This window comes from Mobula birostris, chromosome 9 (assembly GCF_030028105.1).
Source record: "Mobula birostris isolate sMobBir1 chromosome 9, sMobBir1.hap1, whole genome shotgun sequence".
Classification (NCBI taxonomy): Eukaryota; Metazoa; Chordata; class Chondrichthyes; order Myliobatiformes; family Myliobatidae; genus Mobula; species Mobula birostris.
The window spans coordinates 27,077,011-27,096,054 of record NC_092378.1 but is presented as its reverse complement, the minus strand read 5'-3'; the positions used below and the strand labels follow the sequence as shown (position 1 = coordinate 27,096,054).

The window sequence follows — 19,044 nt, the reverse complement described above, 5'->3', positions numbered from 1 at the left end:
TTTAAATTTGAAGAAAACCTAATACTTAAGAGTTTGTCTCAGGCACAAGTAAATAAATTGTAGTTTTCAAGCTAAACTCCCACCCCCTCTACCAGAGCTGTACAATTTAATTTTAAGACTTTGTTATAGTAAAATAAAGTGTTTACTTTCGTGTTCGTTACACTAACGGGTATATATTGATTAGCGAAATGCAACAGGTAGTTCTGTGAACTGTAGAGGAGATTTAAGTCACTAAGACCAAAAGTAAGAAACGGGTTATTTTAGAAGACGACAAGTAGTTCTGTGGATCACTTGACTCGAAGTTCGATCTGGTTACGTTATGTCGTATACAAATTGCTTTTGCTATTAGTGCATCTCTGGTATTTCATACTTGGATTCCTCATTGCTGTCATAAAGATTCCTGACAGATGAGTTGGGTAGATTGATAGGTTTAGACTTCAGGGAAAATACCGAAGGAAGTTTATATTTGGCATTTAATTAAGAAAAGAATATGTATTTTTAAGCAACATATTCCAAGTTTCTAATAGTATAGAAATATGGTTTGAAGACAATCAAATTCAAAAACAGAACTGGGTAGAACTGGGGAAAGCATAAGTTTTGAATTTCAAATACACTGCAAGTCGTGTCTGGTTTTAATTGTAGGTAAATGAATAACAGATTGGATCAATTTCTCCCCACCCACCTTATCCAAATATACTGCCTGTGCTTAATTTACGTCAACTTCAACTAATATTTATTATTGTGCAGAGTTGCTGGATCTCAAAACTAGCCCATTGTGTAACCAAGTGCTGAGATGGCCATGTTTGTACAAAAGTTGAGTTATTTATTAGCTGTTTGGCTCCAAAAGGAATGGTGGTGAGGCGTCTGTCGGAAGCAAGGACATAGTTTCTCAGCTTTTAATTTTGATTCCAAATATTTTATGAATATTACATTTGTATAATATTTTTGACTTTCAGTGACAGCTTTATTGCTTTAATGATGCCTATTTTGATGTATTGATGTTTACAAACTGAGGAATGTCTAAAAATGTTTATGTGATTTCCAGCTGACTGCTTATTGGACAGTTTGTGATGATGGTACAAATGCAGTGGGCTGTTGTATCTAGTGGAATTTATTGTGGCTCAAATGTTAGTGAAATTATGCTGGTTGTTTAGTGTGGTATCGAATACTCATCATGTCTTCCAGGTCTGATTTATGCTGTATTGTTTTATTGAGGTGTAGTGTTCCGAAGCAGCAAAGGTATGGGTAAAGTTAACGCCTGTGCAACTTCAAACTAGGCAATTTTTTAGTTGTTTTGACAGAGTGGAAGTTTTCAATTGGATTAGTTAAATAATATGTGTATGCAAATTTTAAAAGTGTGGTACATAAATTTGTGGAATGTTGGAAGTTTTTTTGATGATTATGTTTATTTGGTGAATGACAAAGGTCAATATAAATGGTCAGAAGTTGTTCATCAGTGGATACAAATGAAAGAAAGATGACTGAACTTGAATCTAATATTCATTGGATTAATAATATAACTAGAGTTCTGATTCAGTGCATATTTTGTTAATCAAATCTGGCAGTGATGAAAGAAGCTATGTCAAGTTTACATTTGGATTTTGTTTTATGAAACAGAATGTTATCTTAAAACCACAAGGTTTTGAGATTTCAAAAATTGAAGTTTACCTTGTTCTCTGCAAAATTAACAAGTAGCAAAGTACACATCCAATTATTCTCAGTAACATCATTGATAGTATAATTTTCTAGCTGACCAAAAGCTTTGTGATATTTTGGATTTTAAAGTTCAGACCCAAGAGCTAAATGCCTCTGTGAAATATTAGATGTTTGAAAATCTCTAGTTTGTTTCTGGGCAAAAGTTTCAGTTTGTACTTTTGTAAACCATGAATTATGCAGACACGGATAGATCCAGGTTGCTTGGCTCCATTTTGAAAATTGTGTGCATTATATACAATATGTTGCAAGGCCTGAAGGCCTGATTTACAGCATAATTGCATGGGATTGCTCTCCTTTCTCAGGTAATATAAGGGATTTTTAAAACTTGTTTTTATTCCTGGATAAAGATCTGTGAATTGTAAACTAAAATGATACTTTGCTTCATTGTTATTACTAATAGTGATCTTCTCCATGTATATACAAACTTATGATGCTTTGCTAAGAGTTTACAATAACTTTTATTTTTTGTAAATGTACATAGGGGCACCACTGTTACTATTTGCAAATCGGCGAGACTTGAGGCTAGTGGATGCTGCTGGAGGGAAGACGAACGCAACAGTTCTTGTTGCCGGTTTGGAAGATGCAGCTGCTGTGGATTTTGTATTTTCCGAGGATCTTGTATACTGGACAGATGTGAGTGAAGAAGCAATCAAACTCATTTTTCTAAACCAGACAGCAAATACTCAAAATGTGGTGATATGGGGACTTGTATCACCTGATGGATTGGCTTGTGATTGGCTAGGGAAAAAGTTGTATTGGACAGACTCGGAAACAAATCGGATTGAAGTTGCTAATCTGGATGGATCATTACGGAAAGTATTATTCTGGCAAGATTTGGACCAGCCTAGGGCAATCACATTGGATCCAGCAAGGGGGTAAGTGTAAACTATTTAAACGATATTCAGAAGTGGCTGGAATTCTGACTTTTAGATATAAAATGCATTTTGGAAAGAGGTTAAATTTTTGTTTCTGAGTTTGTATGTTTACTATTGATTTGCTTAGTTTCCCAAAATAGGTTTGGTTGTATTCTGAACTTCAATTATTAGATTGTGGTGGAGGAAAAAAAACCCTTTTTTTTTTCTTGGAAAAGATTAAGAATTGAGGTTGTATCTTTGAAAGGGTAGAATTATTGTACTTTGTAAAATATAATTGGTTTTGAGGACTAAATCTGAAGTCGATTAGTGTATTGAATTATTTTACTGGATTCCAACCGGTATAAATATTTCTACATAATTTATGTTTATGTGAGTTTCTATGATTATTACAGTTAGTGTTGCACAATTAGGTTTATGTAACTTTTTGGCTATTTAGAAGATACAATAATACACAGCCTTGCCATTGGGTTAGTGATTTGTTCTACTGTATTCAACAATTTAACTTGTTTAGAGAAATGAGTGTTTCTCCTCCCAAGTATTTTTCCTTCTCTACCTGCTATGTAATTGGGGGTTCAGTTTTAAAAAAAAACTGCATCACTTTCTGTAGAATAGATGTTGTGGCCCTGCCATGTGAAATGTGTTAATACATTTGAGACATCTTGTATCCAGATAGTATGACATTGCAAAGAAGATGTTTAATAACCTCAAATAAATGGAGAGAACAGTATAACATTATTGAATTCCATTCTGATTGCATTGTACCGTGTCGCTCTATTGAAAACATTTCTGGAAGTGGCGGTGTACATATTGTTTTAAATTCCTGACTATTCAGATTGAATTTGTAGTGCTGGCTTTGAATGGCTTTGGCAGAAATGATTTCGAGCTGTGTAAAAAGACAGCTGATGTAAAAAAAAGTTAATTAGATTTTTTGTATATGATACTTCAATTTTAGCCAAAACTTGGATAAACTGTTGTGCTGAAAATATCACTGTCCCTAAAAATGAGTTGCTCCTCTTGTTTAATCATTTTTGTTATACTCAGTTAAATCAATTTGGGAAAATATAGTGGTAAGCTGTGTTTAGTATTTTAATTTTGGGTGTGTCAGAAGCATTGGCCTATTTTATCATTCGGTTTGTTTTCACTTTTAAATTTAGCTGATGGATAAGTATAAAATGTGCAGCTAAATTCTATTCTCTGCAAGTCTGATTGCACTGCATTCAGCTGTCCAAGTCTGGAAGTTCTGTTATTTTTAAAATGTGTTTTTCTACATATTCCCCGAATTTTTTATGTACAGAAATGCGTTAAAACTATTGTTAGTGCTTTATGCTCATGCATTTCATGCATTACAATTCTTTGTAGCTTTTTCTCTATCAAATTAAGTTTTATTATCAAAATACATACATTTTACTATATGCTATTAGAGATTAATTTTCTTGCAGGCAGTTACTGAAAAGTTAAGAATACAATAGTTTATGAAGCACTGTGCATAGACAAGGACTGATAAATTGTGCAAATGAAATAATTCATACTGATGACATGATTTGTAGAGTCCTTGGAAAGTGAGTCTGTAGGATGTAGTATCAGTTCACTGTTGTTCACACTGGTTCAGGAGCCTGATGGTTGTTGGGTGGTGTGGGACCTATAAGGCTTCTGTACCTCCCTCCTGGTGGTAGAATGGAGAAAAGAGCATGGCCTTGGATGGTGGGGGTCCTTGATGGATGCACACTTGTAGCAGCGCTCCATGTGTACGTGCTTAGTGATGGGGAGGGCTTTGCTGTGATGGACTGTGTTGTATCCACCCCTTTCTGTAGACTTCTCTGCTCTTGGACATTGGTGTTTCCATATTAGGCTTTGATGCAACCAAATAGGATACCCTACACTGTACATCTAGCATCTATAAAAATGTTTTACAGTTTTTGGTGACATGGCAAATTTACGCTAACTTTTAAGTATGTAGAGCTGCTATTGTGCCCTTGAAATGGCGTTTGTGTGCTGATCCTCTGATATGATAATGCCAATGAATTTAAAGCTACTCATCCTATCCACTTCTAATTCCTTCATGAGGACTGGTTAGTGGACCTCTAGCTTTTTTGTAATCACTAATCAGCCCTTTGGTTTTGCTGAAATTACGCTGAGAGGTTGTTGTGGCAGCATTCAACCAGATTTTCATTCTCCCTCCTATATGCCGGTTTGTCATCACCTTCGAATTTGCCAACAACAATGGTGTTGTTAGTAAATGTTAATACAAGTTGGAGTTGTACTTAGCCAAAGATGTTCCCTGTGCACGTATTGAGACTTCAAATTTAAAATTCTTCAGTACTTGAGATCAAAGGATACTGATGCCAAATAAAGTCCTTATTATCTGCTTGAGATCAACTAACATATCTGGGAATAGTTCATTCCCAGAGGACAAACTCGAAAGTTTTACTGCACAAAAACACTTGCCACCTTTCTGCTCTGTTATTTACGATGGCTTTTAGTCCCCCAAGACAATTATTGTCCTTGTCTTCAAGTCCAAGAATAGGCTTGTCCAAACTTCTGAGCCTATCTATGTTCTCTGGTCACTTGGTGTGTAGTCTACTTGCTCGACCATAAGCCGAACGTCCCACAGGAGGTCCATGATCCCTTTCTCATGGATTCTCAAACTGATCCCTCCATCTTTTCATTCTGCTTCTGCTTGAAAAGCATCCACGTCTATCAAGCCAGACATGGTTTGGTTCCTTTAACTTCCTGACCTTGCCTTGATTTCCTTTTACCGTGACCTCATCTTGACAGAGCAAATGGCTGTTCCATTCATTTTGTTTGAAATCTTAGAACAGCTAAGACCATTGTTTACAGGAAGGGTAGTGAGACCAGACAACATCTTGCCTGTAATGATCCAGAGCTAGGGAAGCTGTGGCACTTGTGTTCTCTTGACTTTAAGACAATTGCCCAGATGTGTCTCTTTCGCAAATTAAGCCTTCAAATTTCTGAGCCATAGTAAGAACAAGATGCAGCTTCTTGTCAAGACATTGACTACATAAGCACAATCTCATGACTTCAGCTAGATATAGCACCACCACCTGAAAGTCCCGTTTTTACCCTCTGCCCACCCACATTTGCACACCGTGATAACGAAAGTATTGACATCATTGAATGACACACAAGATGGACTGCCACAGTACAAGAGTGCAGCTCACCATCACCTTTTCAAGAGAGGTAGAGAAATAAACTTTAGTTCTGACCAGTGATACCACATTCTGTGCATGTGTAATTAAAAATTCCTGTTCAAGGCACTATATAAATCTGTTCCTAATCAGAATCTCATTTTGTGCAACAGTGGTACATGAACTTCTTGGGATATTTTGAACGTGGCTATGTACATTCCCTTGTAATTGATGAAAAGGGTAGCAAAGTATTAATTTAATCAGATATGGCACATTAATCCATTGTGTTTGGTCATATTGCACTTCCCAAATAGTTGCCTAATGTAAGTCTTTAGGGTGGTTTGGCCAGCGTTTGTGAATATTGCTGTTCTACATTAATCTTTGAAAGGAAATATTCCTTCATATGGGAGGTGTTCTTTCGGACTTTGTCCTTTTCCATCTCTTCGTTCCTCTTCTCCTCCCAAAAAATACTGGTAGAAGTGTTTGATAAGTGAATCATAATCTTTGGAATGTAGTGCCAAGTCAGACTGCACTGAACGCTGTGTGGAGCATGTAGCTGTTTATTTGGCATGTTTTGTTTGTCTGGTTGCTAAACAAGTTCGAGGTTGTAACCTGAAAACTGGGAGTGTGACCTGCCTGCTGGGAGTATTTTGTGGCAGGTTGCTTCAGTGTGCAGTGTATTTCACTAATTTCCAGTAGATTGACCCAGTATAATAAGAATCTACATTATTGGGCTCTAAAATACTTTTCACCCTAATGAAGGAAACCTGGCAAGGTATTGTCTGTTGCTCCTCAAAAGTTGAGTCAAATGGGTAGTGAAGACCGTGAGTCCCATGTAGGCCAAATTGTTCAGTTGTAACAGATTAATTTGTTTGAGCAGTTGTGAACCTGTTGAGCTTTATTGTAAATTTTCACTCTCTACAGATAAACTTGAAGCTTTACATCGTTTTTTTATAAATACTCAATTGGTTGTAGAATAGTCTAGTGACACAGCCATCAAGCAATTCACTGGGGGGGGGGGGTGGAATACCCTGAGCTTCTGATCAGTCTGGTATTGAAATGTGATAGAATAAAAATAATTTAATAAACAAAATTCATTTTCATGTGCAAATCTTTGTGTATACCATATCTTAGTAATTTGATGGTTAGTTATACACCGGAGTCAGGATTTGTCCATAAGCTTTTTTGCTTTAACAGAGAATTATACGATTTAAAACATGCTTTTGTCTTTGATCAAAAAATATGCAGCCATATTTTGTTTGTTAACCTAAATCGGTTCCTTCTCCCAGCCTATTTGTATTCTATAGTTGTTCCTCAACACTTGGCATCTCTTTCTTTTTAATGGACCTTGATAATGTTCCATCCATGTATTTTTTTTGTAACAAATCTAGTGACATTTACACGCCCATACTGTTCCTGCTTCACGTTGATGCCAAAAACTGAAGTGGCTGCTAGTGGTGTGAGCAGGTGTGTTCAATCATGACATCTTGTAATTTTTTTCCCCTTTCCCCTCCCTGTTACATTACAGTTCTTCAGGTACGAATAAAGATCAAAATGAGTTTTATGTTTGTTTCTTTCATGGCTGCAGAATGCAGAAGAGGACTTTGCTTAAAGTTAGATACTTTTAAAGTGGCATCACTTGTAATTGAAGAATTGGAGCAGAAAACACCTTTTGCAGCGAGGTCCATAAACAGGAATGCAATAAGGAGAGATTTTGCTTTTGGTTGTGAGACAAATTTTGGCCATACGAGAGAAGTCTCTAGCCTGTCTTGCTGCTGTATATACAAATAGAAAATGCTGGAAAGGGCAGGTTAATGATTTACTGTGAACGCTCTTCTTTCCACACAAGGTCAGATGTGCCCAGTGCATCTTTTTGTCTGTGTGCCATTTGAATGCCAGTCTGAATTTTGTGCTGTACTCCCTGGAATGGATACATAGATAACAGCCTTGTTTATGGTGCTTCATTATGGTATTGTGATAAAAAGAAATGGGACGGGCTAGTTTGGTAGTGTTGACTCGACTGCTGCTGCCTGCCATTATTGTAATTGATCATATTCATAACCCCCTGTCGCTAATGGCGGGAGGTTTACCAGCATTTAAGTGTGCAGTGCCTGTTCAGCAGGTATCTGATCTTCCACATACTTAACAATGCACAAGTATTCCTTTGGTACTTTGTCCAAGCAGCTACCTTCCTGTGGAACTCTAAACACTAGGGAAGCTTACTGACAGGGGCAGGTACTACATGTTGCTTTATTTTTAACTGGTTTCAGAATCGACTTCTCTTCCCTTTGTTGTAACCTTTGACAGTTAAGCTGGTGTGGCACCTCACTTGTACAACTGTGATTAGATAATGGAGTGCAGTCTGAGAGTTCATAGACCATTTGGCTTTCTGAGCTGAAAAAGCATTTACATCCACGATTCCAAACATAGAATACATTGGCTAGATTCCAGCCGTACCGTGGTTCATTCTAGCATTAAACTTCTGCCCCCATAACTTGGAGGTGGTGAGGTCCGTGGTAGGTGCCGCTGACCTGAATGGAGCATCGAGGATTTTTCCTTTGCCACTGCGTTTAGGGGAAGAAGTGAAGTTGAGGAAAATTAGTCTGAATGGCATTTATGAAGATCTGGGAGAACATTGCTTCTCTGCTCTAGGGTGGTGGTTGCAGCATACTGTTATATGTCAATCAGTGTCCAAAACTAAATAAAACCTTTTTGTTAAGGTCATTGTCCCTGATTCCTTCATGCTCAATTCATGTGACGATTTTCCAAGGGTGCTTAATTTCATACTTGCGTGAGAACTTGTTCTCATTGGTTTAAGTAGATTTAATATGGTATTGTTACAGAATTAACATTTGAGTATCTTAAAGAAATTATCAAATATTAAGAAGGCTTTGATGTTATGAAAGGATTCAATATTAAATTTAAATCAAAATATCCTAAATGTTTAGAAAGCACCATATAAATCACCATTACCACCGTTGATTGAAATGTTTCAGAATTTGAGATAGATCTAATTTGAGGAAATGTGCGCAAAGTTGCTGTACAGTAAAACTACAAAAGCTTGTGGTACAATTATTACATTTCATTGGTTTAGCAAGGAGACATTTCATTACTTTCTTTGCTGCCCTGACCCTCATTGAGCTCAATAGAAAATTTCAACCATTATGTAACACCTCAAAGCCAGAAGAATTAATTGTACTGAGAATTAGCAGTCCAGTACTACTGCTATCACGGAGGTGGCAGATTATTGGAGTTTTAATGTAATTTACACAGTGCTATGTCGAACATTGATTTGGTTTCAAAATTACTGAAGCTGCTCAGGCCTTGTGAGGACACTATAAAATTTAAAGCCTGTTCGGCACTTCACTTTAGCAGGGCTTCAGTCTGTTCAGGATCTTCTGATCTGCCATTTGTTGTTTGAAGGGAGGGACAATAAATAAAACCTTTAAAGCACATTAATCCAGTTTGTTTCCACCAGCTGTCAGTCAGAATGGTGACTGAAGTCTTTTGTTTTAATAGTAGTTGTAATTGCTTTTAAACATGTTTTATGAGCATGTTTGAAGATTTTTGGTGGCTTTTTATATAAGAATTTATACTTAGTTTCTGTGAATGTGGAATTCTATTTAAATTAAAGTAAATGGACTTAGCACATCTGTACTCACATCATACTACAGATGCACAGTAGAGAGCATCCTGACAAGCCCCGTCACTGCTTGGTATGGAAACAATGCTGTGTCAGACAGGCAAGCCCTACAACAGGTAGTCAAAACTGCACAATGCGTCACTGGCCACAGCCTACCTGCTACAAAGGACACACATATAGAGGAAGGTGCCGGAAGAGGGCCAGTAATATCATGAAGGATTCCACTCTCACTGTTCATGGTCTGTTTGTCCCTCTCCATTCTATGTAGCATTCACATTAGGACCACCAGACTCAAAAACAAACAGCTGCTTCCCCCAATAGTAAGGCTGATCAACACATCCACCCACTAACTCAACCATTGCTTTGTTATTTCTCTTCAGTCACCTTGTCTACAGCCTAGTGTCACTTTATGGACATGCAATGAATCTATGCATATTTATTCAATATGCAATATGTTGTATGCATATTTATTATTGTGTTTTGTGCTGTATTGGATTCTTACACTTGTGTACCATCTTGAATCTTGAAATTCTGGAAATTCAGAACAGGAAGTGAAAAATTATATATGTTGAATTTTGTGTCTTAGAATAACCTGATAACCTGTAGTATATTTGGTTCATCCACAGTATTTGTCCTTGGCAATATGAATCTCAGTAGTGGTACGTGAACCAGGTTGTCCTAAACTTGAGACAAGGTGAGATAGTAAGTTCCTTGTAGAGGTGTATGGGATGTCCTATACTGAAATTTATCAGGTGCACTGCCAGTATTCAAAGTGACTGCTCGCTTACTTTTATTTAGAATTTTGTGCAGTGTGACAATAATAATAGTTGGGCAATGGTGTTACATTGTCTATGTCATTAATGGGGAGCAAAGCCCTACTTTGTACAATTTGTCTTCTCAACTGTATCAAAGATTATCTTTCACCAGTGTGAATTTATGGCCAGTTTTTTAATAACATTGTTCTTGATAGTGTTTTATGCTTCAATCTCCTCCAGTCCTGATTTACTTCATAGAAGATGGGAAGAAGCAGCCATGTTTGTTCTATTCAAAATCCGATGTGCACCCTGGTATATGCCAGAACCAAATGATAGGTTTGCTTTGTCTTGTCCACATTTTAGAGAACACACAAAGATAGCACTGTGGGTCATTTATAGTTATGGATGATATTACGCATTACTTTAAGTGTAGTAATTAGATGTTTGAGATGCCAATATAAATAGATTTTGATATTATCGTATTACGTACAAAAGTTGGAGTTTTTGAATTTGTTGTCTGACAATATTTCCAGACTGTTTTTCCTTGATACTATTGATGCCAGTTTATTCTTCCAAATTTATAAAAGCTTAAATCCAATTAGGTGATCCAGTTTAATTATAAGTAATAAATTCCTTTTTATCTTATTTTTTTTGGGGGGGGGGGGAGACCTGAGCAAGAGAAAATCTGCAGATGCTGGAAATCCAAGACAGACAGACAGACACACAATGCTGGAGGAACTCAGCAAGCCAGAGCACACCTTTGCGGGGGGGGGGGGGGGGAAACCACAGTTGTCGTTTCGGGTCAAAACTTTGCCAGAACTGGAGGGGGGAAACAGCCAAGGAGTAGATTTGAAAGATGGGGGGGGGGGGGGAGGGGAGAGAAACACCAGGCGATTGGTGAAACTTAGAGCGGGTGGGGGGGGGGAATGAAGCAGAGAGCTAGGAAGTTGATTGAAAGAGACAAAGCCATGGAAGAAAGAAAGAAAAGTGGGGTGGGGGGAAGGGGCACCAGAGGGAGGTGATAGGTGGGCAAGGAGATAACATGAGAGAGGGACAAGGGGATGGGAAATGGTGAAGGGGGGGGTGCACGGAGGCATCACTGGAAGATTGAGAAATCGATTTTCGTGCCATCAGGTTGGAGGCTACCCAAATGGAATATGAGTTGTTGTTCCTCCAGCCAAAGTGTGACCTTATCCCAACAATGGAGGAAGCCGTGGATGGACATATTGGAATGGGAAGTGGAATTAAAATGGGTGGCCACTGGGAGATCCCGCTTGCTCTGGCGGACGGAGCGTAGATGCTCGGCGAAGCATTCTCGTAGTCTACACTGGATCCCACGGATATACAGGAGGCCACACCAAGAACACCAAACACAGTATATGACCCCAACAGACTCGCAGCTGAAGTGTCGCCTCACCTGGAGGAACTGTTTGGGGCTGTGGATGGTAGTGAGGGAGGAGGTGTAGGGGCAGGTGTAGCACTTGCTTCACTTGCAAAGGTAAGTGCCAGAAGGGAGATCGGTGGGGAGGGATGAATGGACAAGGGAGTTGCGTTGGGAGTGATCCCTGCGGAAATCAGAAGGGGAGGAGGGAAAGGTGTGTTTGGAGGTAGGATCCAGTTGGAGGTGGCGGAAGTTTCGGAGAATTATGTGCTGGTCAGAAAAAAGACCTGGTTTATTCAGAGTTGTTTATTATTTATTGATTGAGATTCAGTGCAGAAATGGTTCCCCTGGTCCTTTGAGCCACGCTGCTAGGCAATGCCCTCATTTTAATCTTGGCCTTATCATGGGACAATTTGCAATGATCTGGTACGTGGGAGGAAACCTTCTTCACACCTCTTCGTTATGTGCGCGCCACTCTCTTTTACAATTTAAAGTGGTTCATAGAGTGGTTCTCATCTTTACTCGGATTTTTCTCCATTCCGTAATAGGTGTAATGTCGAAGAGGCCTCTCTAATTCATATGTTTTGGTCCTGCCCGCGGCTTGATAAATTTTGTAAAGAAGTATTTAAAACTTTCTTGGAGCTTTTTAAAGTAAACTTTAAACCCGACCCTCTGACTGCCTTGTTCGGCATTGTTGGAGGAAATGATTTTACTCTTAAGCGGAATGATTTGCATATTTTGGCTTTTATTTCTCTTTTAGCCAGAAGGGTTTTGTTGCTTAAATGGAAAGATGCCTCTCTGCCTACTCATGCCCATTGGTTGATTGATGTTATGTTATGTCTAAATCTAGAGAAGATTAGGTATTTCTATACCTAGACAAGATTTTTTCACATTATGGGGACCTTTTTGGAACAACTTTCACAATTTTCGATTTGTTCAGCAATGATGATGGCTATTATATGTTTGAATTTACGACTATATGTCAGATTTTTTTCTTTTAAGCAAACAGCTGTTTTTTTTCTTCTCTTCTGTTTTGTTATGGTGTTTTGATTTTGCTTTAGATTAGAATAAAATATCTTTTCAATATTATGGTTAACTTACTGTACATAGTTATGGGGTACTTCAATCTTGTTACTGTTTGCATAATATAGTGTATTTTGTATTCATTTATGCAAGTAATTAATAAAAATATGGAAAAAGAAAGAAACCAGGCCTTCAGGAGGAAACCCACGTGGTCACAGGGAGAACGTACAAACTCTTTATGGGCAGTGGCTGGAATTGGACCTGGATGGCCTGCACTGTAAAGTGTTGTACTAACCACTATGCTACCGTGCTGCCCCAGAATTAATCTAACCCCTGTTAATTCCAGTCAACTCCTTATTCTAACACTTTGATCCACGCTTGGGGCATTTTAACCTACCAAGATGTGGGTTGTTGGGATGAGCCAGGCAGGCGGCAGCCAGGGAAAACCGACGCAATTTCAGGGAGAATGTGCGATCTCTTATCTAAAACGAAATCACCACCACTATGATTGTAACTTCCTGCCTTTTTTTTAATGAGGAAGATTTATTTGGTCTGGAATTTGTGTTGTGTAATCAGCTGCAGATGAGATGCAAGCTTATCTGTGGTCAATAGAGCTGAACAGATAGTGGATTGTCAGATGTCTGGTTGCTGTTCATTCCTGATACTTGCTTCCATTTGTGTCCCTGACATTGAATATTGAGGGGAATACAATTTACTGCCATTCCCCAAAGATCACTTTTGCCGCTAAATCTGCTAAGATTTACTGCTTCCAGCAGGTCTTTTTAAAGCGATCAATAATTACATCCTTCAAAGTAAAATTTAGAAACATGCTATATTTACAGACAACTTGGTACTGCAATTTAGTTTAATTTATGATTTTATACCTTGAAGTGGTCTGATCAAAGAAACTCAGATTTATTTCCTTTTGGGGGCCCTTTGCTATCTTTTTATAAAAAGGTCATTCCCAGTTGAAAACAACTAATTGAATTAAATCTGGTGATGTTTCTTATTTAATTTTTTATGGTTGTGGGTTTCACTGACAAAGCCAACTACTTTATTGTGCATTTCTGATTGTCCTTGAGAAGGTGGTGGTGACTGGGTCTTGGTTGTTTAGGTCTGGCTGAATGCAGGCATGAAATGTTGCCCTTGCTGAGGAACTGTCAGCAGTATTGTACAATCAACAGCATGTACCCCCACTTCTGATCTTGTGGATGGTCATTATGAAAGAACTGGAGATGATTGGATCTAGGGTTCTGTCCCAAGGAACTTCTGCAGTGATTGCTTCCAACAACCACAGTTTTCTTGAGCAAAGCATGAATTCAGTGTTAACTTGGCTTTCTGCAGTCACATGCTGCCTGCAGTGACTCACCTCTCCTCACCTCTGGGCTATTTGGCACATATTGGGCTCATAACTATGATGTTGAGCGGAGTGCTCTCAGCAACATTCAATCTGACTGTTGTTCAGCAGGCAGTTAACATGCAAGTGCCCTTAAAAAAAACTTTATGGACAAGGCATTCCATTGGTTTGACTTGAAGGCAGACTAATTGCATTTGTTCTGCTTTGTGGACAGGACAGATTTGAACAATTTTTCACATTGTTAGTAGATACCACTGCTCTGGCTCGGCTAATGGTTGGCAATTTCGAAAGAAAAATTCTTCAATATGCTACTCCGAAGGTGTGTGTATCAGGTGCTGTTGGCTGTTTTTTTTTAATGATTACGTGGAGTGGGGATGTCAGGAGAAATGTGCTAACAAATGCTTTGGTCTTTAACACCTGCATGTTGGATTCATGCAAAATTTGAAAATGGGGTTCTTATTGAATCTACTGCCCCCGTTAGCTGTTTAAATTGACCTCCATCACTCATGATCAGATGTTGCAGAGCTGTAGAGCTTGTCTGATGCTGAGATGCTCTCTTTTCAGTGACTCCTTTCTGTGCGTTTATCAGTGGAAGTTGTATTGAACTATGTTTATTTTCTACTTGATCATGACTAGTGAGGGGTTTAAGTGGGGAAAGTAGCTGGGCTCAGAATTTGTGTCTATCAGTAAGCAGTGGGAATGTTTAAAAGGTGATCCTTCTTCATCTCTCTATGGTAATTGGTAGCGGTACTCAAGGACAGTATCACCTCAAATCTGCTAGCACAAAATCATACCTATAGATTCAATATTAATTTGAGTGGATTTATTTGCATCTGCTTAACTTAGTTATATTTTCTCCTCTCCAACTAGTCCACGTTGACCTTGCTGTAGACCTGGCATTAAACAATCTACAGAGTTTATTATGGTGGCTGTTTCATGTACTGTCAATGAAATCCATCAATCATGAAAATTTGCAATTACATTTTCAGTAGAGGTGTTTGTCGTTCCTGAATTTCGTGGTGCAATCTTTCTGCACTTCACAATTCTTGATTATCATTCTGTAACCTAATTTGATAACCTAACCACAGATGACCAGCAGAGAAGAATTTTGTCCTGTATTGTTTTACACTGTGGTTCTGTTGCAAGAAAGATCATGACAAGTTTTGGAGGGATGAAATAACTGATTTGGGAAATAAGAAATGCTGTAATTTACCACTCATTTTCCGCTGTCAAGGCCCAAATTTAATATGATAAATTCTGTTAGAGAAGTGCACAGCACAGATGCAGTTTGGGTATAACAGCCTGAATTGCTGGTTGTGTGTGAATTTAGTGAATGGAATAGGAAGTTCTAATTGAACTCTGCATGTGGGACATTTGGGGAAGTGAAATGCTTTGGCCAGTATGATCGTCTTTGAGGAGGAAGCAAATTGCCCTGTGGTGTTGTGAAATGATTGCTGGTTTGGCATCATGTCTGACCAAGAAAGCTAGTATTTGAAGAATTGAGTTGAAGTTGCCTTGCGGACTGGTTCTGTTTAAATTGTTTTCTTTGAATCTGCACCATGTGCAAACAACTGCTGAGCAATGGCATGGCAGTTAAGCTGCTGTTCTTGTGGTCATCTTGGTGTTTGGGTGGGGGTGGGATGGAATCAGTTAATATCCTGAATGATTTGTAGAAATATGGGAGCCATTTTCTCCGCCTTGTTTTGTAGTTAACTGACTGATCCTTCACCCTCCACCGCACACTCCAGTTGAATAAAAAGATTAGATAAAATCTGGAACTGTTGAATACATCCAGATGTTGTTCAGCTTTCTGTTTTAGGGAGCAGAACAAGTGTGTGTGTGTGTGTGTGTGTAAATAAATATACCAGTGCCATAGCAAGAGTGAAATAGTTAACTAGGTACACCAAGCCCATTGATATTTCATTTGCTGAATTGCTCCTCAGGCTAATGATTTGTTTTCAGATATATTGGATAGGAAAGGAGAAGGATATGGGCCGTTTGCAGGAAAATGAGATTAGTGAAGATGGGCATTGCAGTCAGCTGAAATCCCATTTCTGTACTTGAACTCTATGACTGATAACTTTTTTTTGGTTTGCTCCTTTTTCATTTGAGTTGTGGATTGTGATGATAGTTTATTCACTATTGAAATACAAACCATTATACTTAATTGTTCTTGTAAATGAAATAGAAAGTGACTAACAACCTTAACTTGAAAATCTTCTATGCAAATAATTGTAACCCCGTGTCCAAACAACTGAGGGAAAAGTGTGCCTGTTTTAACAAAATATTGGCCAATGGTTATGTAATGTGTGGATCTATTTCTTTTAGTGCAGTGACTCTCGTTAGCACTAATTATTGACTAATGACTTATGCATGTTGATTTGTTGCGCTCACGTCAAAGTGAATATACACGTTAACTTCTCTGAGTGCCTACCTTTATTTACTTGATGTGTAGTTGTGCAGACACAACATGTTTATATGTTCTGAAGTGACTGAACAGACAGCTAGAATTCTGGGCCACTCATTGGTCCCAAGTTATGAGTTCCTGAGCTGAACATAGCAGATGAAGAATTGTAGTTGAAATGATTTAAATAAATGTGGAATTTTGTTAGTGTTATCTTCCTAACAGTAATTGTGACAGCATTTGTGGGGGCAAAGGGGTGGTCGATGCTTTGAGTTATAACCCTGCACTGATGATGAAGGGGTGAGACAGGGCTTAGCCTGTGATAGGTGGAACCAGGTGAGAAGGGGGATGATGGGCAGACTGAGCTGGGGGAGAGATGGAGTCAGGAGACTGTGTGTGCATTTTTTTTAAAAAACTGCATTGAAGAAAAATTGATCCAGAAGAGAGTTGCAAATTGATTTGTCAAAATTGGAAAATGGTAACTGTCTAAAGATGGGGTGAGTTGAGGTTTTCTTTTGGAATGCAGGTGAATTGTAATGGAGATATGGATAATTATGCTTAAAGTCCATAGGACCTCATTCCCTTTTGTGAAGGCTGTAGTAATTGGTGAAGGGTTAAAGTTGAGAAAGGAGATTGTTCTTGGTGAGTGGTAGGTGTCTGAAACTAGTTGCCTAAAAGGGTGATCAGAGAGAGACTGATTTTCAGTACTTCCTGTTTGGAAATGTGGGTAAGAAGGTGGGTAAGAATGGGAAGTTTTATGACTAGCGCAATCCCGGAGGTGTCCAGTTTCAAGTCTTGTATGACTTTATTCTGCGATGTCCTCGAGGGAATTGGGGTGTGACACAATTAGGTAGCTGCATTGCACCTGACAGACTGGTTTTCCTTGATTGCAGTGACAACCTACGCAGTTCCTGCCAAATATCTCTCAGACCCCTCAAATCCCACAGCAGATGTACATCATCCTGCCCCATTGCTGCCTGTGCCAGGTTGTAGGTGTAATCAGTACTGAATTGTTTGGTTCAAATGGATATCCAGCATGAGGGGGTGTTGTATGGGCAATTAGGTTTTAAGCCTATGTTCTTTTGCTGTTGCACACATTAAAAAATAATTAACATGTTTTTTGTTAATGACTATTAATTGGTAGGTTGGATTAAATAGTAAAATTCAGAATTTGAAACTGTGGCTGAAACAGTTTAGAATAAAATCTGGTGAAAGACTTGAGTTGAATGTGCCAATCTTTATTATAGGATTTTGTTTACATTGACCACATGCATGATTTGTATAATTGAACTTGGCGGTTCTACAGGGACTAATTTATTTTCCTTTTAATGACATCTGTGGTACAAACCGTAAGATAGAGGAGCAGGATGGGACCATTCAGCCTATTGAGTCTGCTCTGCTATTCAATCATCATGTCTGTTTCTCCCCTACACCCCCCCCGCCTTCTCCATGTAACGTTCACCCCTTTATCAATCTCTATCAAATACATCCAGTGATTTGGCCCACACATCTCTCTATGGCAATGAATTCCACCGATTCACCATGCTAGGGTTGAAGAAATTCTTCCTTGTCATTTTCAAGGGACTCACCTTTGTTCTGAGGTTGTGCCCTTGAAACCTAAGCTCCCCTATTAAAGGTGATACCTCCACCTCCACTCTGTCCATGTCTAGCAGTGTTTGATAGGTTTCGATGAGATTCCTTCTCATACTTCTGTACTAGGCCCAGAGACATCAAAAGTACCTTGTTATATTTTTGTTCAAATTCTACATTGGAAGGCTCAGTTCGGATGACTGCAACCAGAGATTCTGTAGCAGGTAACCATCTGGCCAAAAAATGTAATGATCAGATATATGGTCTGCAGTTCCTTGGGTGATTAGACCTATGTGAAGATCTGATTAGATTAGATTATATTCAACTTTATTGTCATTGTGCTGAGTACAGATACAAAGACAATGAAATGCATTCAGCAGCTGACCAGAAATGCAAAGAATAGTGTTATTTACAAAATAACTGCGAATAAAAAAGTGCTACAGCACACAAATATGAAAGTACTGAGACAGTACAATACGGATGCAATACTGCATAGCGATGTGATGTGAGGTTCAGCAGTGTCACAGCCTAAGGGAAGAAGCTCTTCCTGTGCCTGCTGGTGCGGGAGTAGAGGCTCCTGTAGCGCCTACCAGATGGGAGGAGAGTAAAAAATCCATGGACTTTATCCATTGAGTTCTGTGTTTTTTAAAAAAAAATCCTCATTATTGATAAAAATACCATCAATGTTTCTCAAAGCAAGTTGACTGGGTAACTTGAACCTGTGGTACACAGCCTTGAATGTTCTGGAGCAGGGATGACTTGCTTCTAGAGTTGATGTTTGTATATCTTGCTTTTGATAGGTTTCAAAATTTTTTTTCTTTGTGGTTTTATGTTGGGGTATCCTTTAACTTACACATTTCCTAGAAACTGGAAATCGATTATTCTTCCAGTTCAGTGGTCTTTTTGACAATGTATGAAGAGGATTTATTCCAATTCTAATGAAACCTTCCTCACTATTGAGCACATCTCCAAGGAGCTCGGCCATGGGAAAGCAGCATTCATCATCAAGGACCCACATCATCCAGACCGTACTCTCTTCTTGCTGCTGTCATTGGGAAGGAGGTTCAGAAACCTTGGGTTTCATGCAACCAGGTTCAGGAACAGTTATTACCTTTCAACCATCAGGCTCCTGAACCAGTGTGGGTAACTTCACT

The 19,044-nt window shown here is 38.7% G+C and overlaps 1 protein-coding gene across 1 annotated transcript in view; it reads left to right on the top strand.

The window, feature by feature from the left end:
* Positions 1 to 19,044, top strand: part of lrp6 (low density lipoprotein receptor-related protein 6) — a 147,347-nt gene that overhangs the window by 1,074 nt on the left and 127,229 nt on the right. The window contains exon 3 of the mRNA XM_072267652.1: positions 2,198 to 2,591. Within this exon, the coding sequence (XP_072123753.1) occupies positions 2,198 to 2,591 (394 nt within the window). The remainder of the gene's footprint in view (positions 1 to 2,197; positions 2,592 to 19,044) is intronic.